Source organism: Tupaia chinensis, unplaced genomic scaffold, assembly GCF_000334495.1.
Source record: "Tupaia chinensis unplaced genomic scaffold, TupChi_1.0 Scaffold149501_1, whole genome shotgun sequence".
NCBI classification, from domain to species: domain Eukaryota; kingdom Metazoa; phylum Chordata; class Mammalia; order Scandentia; family Tupaiidae; genus Tupaia; species Tupaia belangeri.
In genome coordinates this window covers 137572-144459 of record NW_006209345.1, presented here as the reverse complement: position 1 = coordinate 144459, position 6888 = coordinate 137572, and the positions used below count along the sequence as shown (strand labels likewise).

At 46.7% G+C, this 6888-nt stretch overlaps 1 protein-coding gene across 4 annotated transcripts in view; it reads left to right on the top strand.

Moving 5' to 3' along the window:
- Window positions 1-6888, top strand: part of CTTN (cortactin) — a 40475-nt gene that overhangs the window by 19932 nt on the left and 13655 nt on the right. For 2 of the 4 annotated variants that reach the window (XM_006171228.3, XM_027769392.1), the window contains 4 exons: window positions 3405-3515; window positions 4061-4171; window positions 5021-5131; window positions 6541-6596. In XM_006171228.3, the coding sequence (XP_006171290.1) occupies window positions 3405-3515; window positions 4061-4171; window positions 5021-5131; window positions 6541-6596 (389 nt within the window). The remainder of the gene's footprint in view (window positions 1-3404; window positions 3516-4060; window positions 4172-5020; window positions 5132-6540; window positions 6597-6888) is intronic. The other 2 variants (XM_006171230.3, XM_006171231.3) reach the window with 2 other exon arrangements.

Sequence of the window (6888 nt, the reverse complement as noted above, 5' to 3'; positions counted from 1 at the left end):
TTTTTTTTTTTTTTTAAAGTTTTTATTGTAGGATGTTTGTGCTTACCAGAGAGAGAAGGAAAGTGATAAATCATTTCTCAGGGGGATGGCCATGCCTCAATCCCTTCTCTTCCATTCTCCTCTTGGGATTTTGCGAAAACATGCACATGCACCAGGTGTGATTCTCAAGTTCCTGGATCCCACATGGCCACTGGGTCTAGGACTCGAACCATGCAGTCAGCTGGGGTCCAGCACCTTAACTTCCAGGTCTGCTGGTTCTTGAATGTAGGGTATTTTCAATATTCTCATATTACAAGTTGATTGCAGTGAATGTTTTTATACCTGTATCTTGTAAGTGATTAGTCAGAAGACTCAGTTCCTAGAGACGGAATTGCTGGGTCAAAGGATATTGAGTTGAAAAAAAAAATTTTTTTTTTTTTTTGAGAGGTTTTCACTGTAGGGCGCGTGCGCTCGCCAGACAGACAGAGAGAGACATAGAGATAGAAAGCGAGAAATCACCCCCCAGGGAGGATGGTCACGCCGCAATCCCTTCTCCTCCATTCTCCTCTCGGGATCTTGGGCACGCACGCACACGCGCCCGGCGCGAGTTCTAAGCCACCGGGTCCAGGACGCGAACCGCGGTCGACTACGTGGGAATCCAGCGACATAGCCATTATGCTAACTGCTGGTTCCCTTGAGTTGAAAATGTTAATAGAACCACCGAGTTGTCCTTACAGTCTATCCTGATTTTCCTGCACCCTGAGTTCTCTGTTAACAGTCACTTCTAGAAACTTCCCAATGAGAGGAAGTGTTCATGGAGATTGTCTTAACAGTTCAACCCCTTGCCATAGAGGTGACCTGTCGGTTTCTTTTTTATTTGGCTGCACATTTAATGTAAAATAATTGTCAATATTTGAAAATTTAGCTCAACTCTACAAACCCCCCAGATTTCTTTTTTTTCTTTTTTAGAAAAATTAATAGCCAAAAAAAATCTATTTACTTATCTATTTATTGTGATTTTTAAGCTGCTGGAATGGGGACTTGAACTCTGTTTGGCCATGGGGAATCCAGTGTCTGAACCACCGTGTCACCTGATGGTCCCAACCCCAAATTTATTTAAAAACAGAACAGACTAGTACTGGAAGTCCTGGCTGTGCTGACTTGACATTGCCCAGTAAATATTACTAGTGGGCTTGTGGGGCAACCCAGCCTCCATGCCTGCCTCTTTCAGGTGCCTCTTTTGGCTGGGGAGTTTTTAGCTTCTGCTCATTGCATGGGTTTACTTAACTTTCTTCTCTGGGGCGAATCTTCACTCCTTGGTCCGTGTGTGCAGTGCCCTCAGGACTGCTGTCCAACCCTATTTGGTGTAGCTCAAAGGAGTTTAAACATTTCCCTCTAGAGGCCAGGTCGTGGTGCAGCAATAAAACACAGTGCTCTGTGAAGCAGCCTGTGGAGTGCCAGTTCACGTTTGGAGATCTTCCTGAGTACAGGGGCACGTGTGTACCCAGATGTGGAGCTGGATTAAGCCTGGGACTGGATGACATCTTTGAGACCCTGTTGGAAGTGCACGCATGTGTGAACATGCTCACTCCGTTTCTCTCGTTCATGGAAGGAGTAAACTTTTTTTTTCCTTTTTTAAAGTTTTTGTCATAGGACACATGTGCTCACCAGAGAGACAGTGAGAAGGAAAGTGAGAAATCAGCTCCTGGCGGGATGGCCACGCCACAGTCCTTTCTCCATTCTTCTCTCAGGATTTTGGGCATGCACACAGACAAACCTGGTGTGATTTTTTAACTTGCGTGGTCTGGGACTTGAACTATGTTTAGCTGTGTGGGAGTCCTGTGCCTTAACCACCATGCTACCTGCTGGCTCCAGTAAACTTCTTTTTTAAACTTGCCACTGGGGCTTGTGCTCTTGCCAGAAAAAGAGACACAAAGGGAGAGGGAGAAAGCACCCTCTCCCAATGGGGTGTGACCACAAACCTGTAAAAAGTAACAATTTTTTTCTAAGAGAGATTTTTTTGCTATAGGGCACGTGCACTTGCCAAAGAGACAGAGACAAAGAGACAAAAAGTGAGAAATCACCCCCCAGGGGGGCTGGCTGTGCCACAGTCCCTTCTCTTAGGATCTTGGGCATGCATGCACACATGCCCAGTGTGAAGTTTAAGCTGCTGGATCCGGGACTCAAATCATGGTCGGCCATGTGGGAGTTCAGCGATGTAACCATTACATAGTCTACTGGTCCTGAAAGAAGTAAAAAAAATTTTTTTTTTTTTTTTTGCTATTGGGTGTGTGTGCTCGCCAGACAGACAGACAGAGAGACAGAAAGCGAGAAAGCACCCCCGGGGGGGATGGCCACGTCACAATCCCTTCTCCTCCATTCTCCTCTCGGGATCTTGGGCACGCACGCACACGCGCCCGGTGTGAGTTTTAACCCTATTTGGTGCAGCTCAACGGAGTTCAGACATTTCCCTCTAGAGGCCAGGTCATGGTGCAGCAGTAAAACACAGTGCTCTGTGGAGCAGGTCTGTGGAGTGTCAGTTCGACTACATGGGAGTCCAGCGACATAGCCATTACGCTAACTGCTGGTCCCAAGAAGTAAATTTTTAAAAAATCAAAAAAGCATGTGCCTTTGGCAGTGTGGAGCACAGGCCTTGGTTACTCGGGCAGTGTAAAGTCCCTCAGGTGGCTCAGGCCTCCTCATGGGATTTGATCTCCACATTCCATACCGCAAATGTGTTTCTGAGTGATTCATGCTTTAGTATCAAAATCACATTTTTTAAAGACTTATTTTATTTAACTTTATTTATTTATTTATTGAAATTTGACTGGAGAGGTACAGAGTGAGAGAGAGAGTGAGAAAGTGAGAAAGCAAGCTGCCAGGTCTGGAATTTGAACTGCAGTCGGCCATGTGGGAGTCCAGCAGTCTTAACCACCACGCCACCCGCTGGCCCCTCAAAATCCCATTTTAAATGACTTGACTTTAGTAGAACTGATGTTTCTAGAAGATGCCCTGTATTTATCCTGTTTCTTTGAAGGTCCTTCCCAGCACACCTTCGCTTCAGTTTGTGAAGCAGACTGTGACCTTTTATAGCTGAAGTGCTATGGCTTTTCCTGATCTCTGAAACCTCCTAATAAATTAGCATTTCATACAACCTTTCCATGTTATCTTTGGGAATGGAGGGATGATGCTATGGTTATTAATCTGCCATGCTACCACTCTAATACTGCACATAAATAATACCGTTAAATATCATGTTACTGTTGGTACTTACAATAAGCCTGAAGGATTCATTTCTGGGTTTTTTTTTTTTTTTTAAGTTTAGTGATAAAATACTTTCTTAATATCTCCTTCATAACACAAAGACCCACGGCATATTCTTTGATTTCGTTGCCGGTTTTAAGTGGTGATTTTCTTGTTTTCAGATTACTCCAAAGGTTTCGGTGGCAAATATGGAATTGACAAGGACAAAGTGGATAAAAGCGCTGTCGGCTTTGAGTATCAAGGCAAAACGGAGAAGCACGAGTCCCAGAAAGGTGTCTTCCATTTTATCTCTATCTCCAGCCTGCAAGTGTTAATGTGACAGGTGTTGGCCAAAACAGAAAAGGAAAAATCCGTGCATTACTGACAACCCTCCAAGTAGATACTCCTTAATTAAATGTTCACCTTTCAAACAGCAAATCCAGAAACACAGTGGTTAAATAAGAAGTTAAACATTGGCCCTCTTTCTTGGCTCTCAAACCCCAGCAGTGTTGCTTGACGTAATGGCCACGCACCGCACGGCTGTGTTTGTCCGTGGTGAGACCAGCTGCCTCCGTAGTGCTGGTGGGAGCCGCATGCTTCAGAGCTGCTTGTGTCGGGTCCTGTCTGTGTTTTAGAATACAGAGATTGTAGACTAGGTTATTTTCTGGCCACTCCCTGAGGTGGTCCTCTTAGTGACTTTGCCGAAAGTGGCACCTGAGATCCAGAAGAGAAAGGGTGGGTTTATTGAATTGTGTCTGTTTAACTGTATTGTAAACATTCTTTCCATGATCCAGACTACTAGTTAATGCTAGATTATGGCCTTTTATTGTGCATGTAGACTATGTGAAAGGGTTTGGAGGAAAATTTGGTGTGCAGACAGACAGACAAGACAAATGTGCCCTTGGCTGGGATCACCAGGAGAAGTTGCAGCTGCATGAATCCCAAAAAGGTATACTCACTTTGACTACCCCTATTCAAGCTCAGTGCTACAGTGTGTTTCTGTTCATTCTTGAGTCCATCGACATGTTTTGTTTTTGCTGTATTTCTGTTACAGTATTGTTTTGTGTTCACTGTTTGAAGTTGTCCTGTGCCTCCCACAGTTTGAAACCCTTTAGGTAGTCTAGTGATGCCCTCCTCCTCTCACATGAGGTCTGCGGCAGCAGGGAGACGGGGTGTACCTGTGTGTAGGAAACACGGGTCATTGCCGGGGTACCTTCGGGATACTGCACAGGGGCAAGTGTTTCTGGTTCACGGATTCTTGTCCAGTAAATGGGCTATGGTTTGTGACAGGAGATACTTCTTTTCTCACCCATCCCTAGAACAGTTACTCTGAGGAGCCTAAGAACCTTTTCTTGTGACACAGCCCTAAACCTGGGGTCAGACACACCCAGCCTTGCAGACAGGAAGAAGCAGGGCTGCTACGTGTGCCGTGTAATCCTTTGTGTCTGATGTCTCTCTCTCTCCCCACACACAGAGATGCGCTCTCTTGTCTGCAGCGTGGGTAGGACCCTAGAAATGAATCTCAAAGCATGGAGTGACTTTACTGAGTTATTTTAATGGAGTTCCTAGCCTTTTCCAGATCTTGGCTGAAGTGCTCAGACTTAAGTCTGTTCTTTAACCTCCCAAGCTAACTTCCGACTGTGACTGGGAGTTGGATCTTTAAGGCCCTAGCTTGGCAGAGCTCTTTCTTGCTGTCTGGAAAGTGTGTGTTTGATGATTGCACATGCTCATACAATTCTAACCCAACTTGTGTTTCCTTTCTTGGTTGTTTTCCCCACTGTCGCTTGTGGATTTTCAGATTATAAGACTGGTTTCGGAGGCAAATTTGGTGTTCAGTCCGAGAGGCAGGACTCCTCTGCTGTGGGGTTTGATTACAAGGAGAAACTGGCCAAGCACGAGTCCCAGCAAGGCACAGTTGCCCACTAGCCTCCTCTCCCTCCCCTCTTTCAGTGCAGCCACTTCTAGCACAGACTTCAGGGCTCACCATTGGTGCCTACAACACAGCCTTCCCACGTCACCTGACCGTCAGCCGATAGGGCTGTGGGCCATTTTAATCCTTGTTTTGTGCCTGAGTGATACTAAGTTGGAACTGTACCCCTTGCTTCCCACGTTCACTTTTTCCCTATGATCCTTTAGAGTAACACGGTTGGTTGGTTATGCATTCTTACCCTGTAATACATCTCGTTTCTGGAACAGGGTATCTGGTCTCCAGCAACATTCTGCACGGGCTTGCCCTGCTGCTCTCCGGGCCTACTGTGAGTAATTGAGTCAGGCCTGTTGCCTTCAAGACCAGGAAAGAATGTTGGGTTCAACCAGACCACTGGCCTTTAGACCAGAGGCGTTGGTAGCAGCCAGAGCTGTGAGATAGGCTTGTTCTGTGTGGTTTCTGTGTTTCATTTGTGATGCTGTTTTCTGGGACGGTTTTTGGTTTGAATGGTTTTTTTCAGTGACACCGTCTATGTGTAATGTCAGCACACAGCCACACAGTGTGTACACAAAGCTGAGAAGAGACCCATAACGGGAGTCTGAATGCCTAATACATTTTTCCTTAAAGCAGTTATTTCATTACCTTCAAAGTTGGACTTGGTTAAAGAATCCGGACACACCATCGGGAAGATAGCACTTCCCTAATCTCGCAGGGCAGATTTTAGGGTTCCAGCCCCGTGTTAGAGACACGACAGTGTCTGGACGTGGGAAGGTACACGCACTTCAGGTTGGCCCAGCAGACTGCATGGAGATGGCCTTCGGGTCTCCGTGGCATTGATGCTGCATGACAGTGTGACGTCCATGTGGATCTGTGTTGCTGCAACAGAAGGATCTGGCTGGTAGAATTTCCACATGGAGTTTTGTTTTTTGTTTTTTTCTTTTAAAAAGCAAGAGAACAAACTGCGATTGAGCCTCTTTTTAGTGCTCAGTAGAACAGGAGCACAGGAGACAGATGAGCATAAACCACCCGTGGGCTGGTGCAGAAGACTGTGCTATTGAAGTGGCGCATTGCAAAGGCCTGTCCTGTGCCCTCTCTCCTCGCTTACTTCCTGTCCGCCTGCCGCCCATCACCCTTTCTGCCCCGTCCTTCAGGAGAATGCCGAAAGCATGCCCACGGCCTCTGTGCTGCCCCTCACCTGCCTGTGTGCCGTATGCCATGGTTAGAAACAGAACTCGCCTCACACGTGGACACTCTTCGTTTGGTGGTTCTCGTTTCTCTTTGCTCTGGGTGCATTTTCTTGGGCCGTTTCTGGATCTGTCTGCATGCATCTGCTGTCAGCCCTGTGCCTGTCCACAACCTCAGAGTAAGTGTTGTGTTTTCACACATTTCAGACTACTCCAAAGGATTTGGTGGAAAATATGGAGTACAGAAGGATCGGATGGATAAGGTAATTCTTTTAAACCCAGGGCGTCGTTAGTATTGCTGCTGCCAGGTTTGGGAATTTATGGAGTTCTTGGTGTGTCTGCCCTGTTCGTGGATCTTCTCTTGGCTCTGGGAGGACAGCCCCTGGGGTCAGGTGCACGGCATTGTGGTGGGCTGTGATAGCCAACTCTGCGGGCTGTGCCCCTCCCAGCAGTACTGAGATAGGTGCTACTGCCCTCCTGTTTTGTAACTGGGACCCAAGGCCCAAGCAGGCTTGGTGCTTGGTCACCATACAGCTCCTGGTGAGTGGCTGGGGT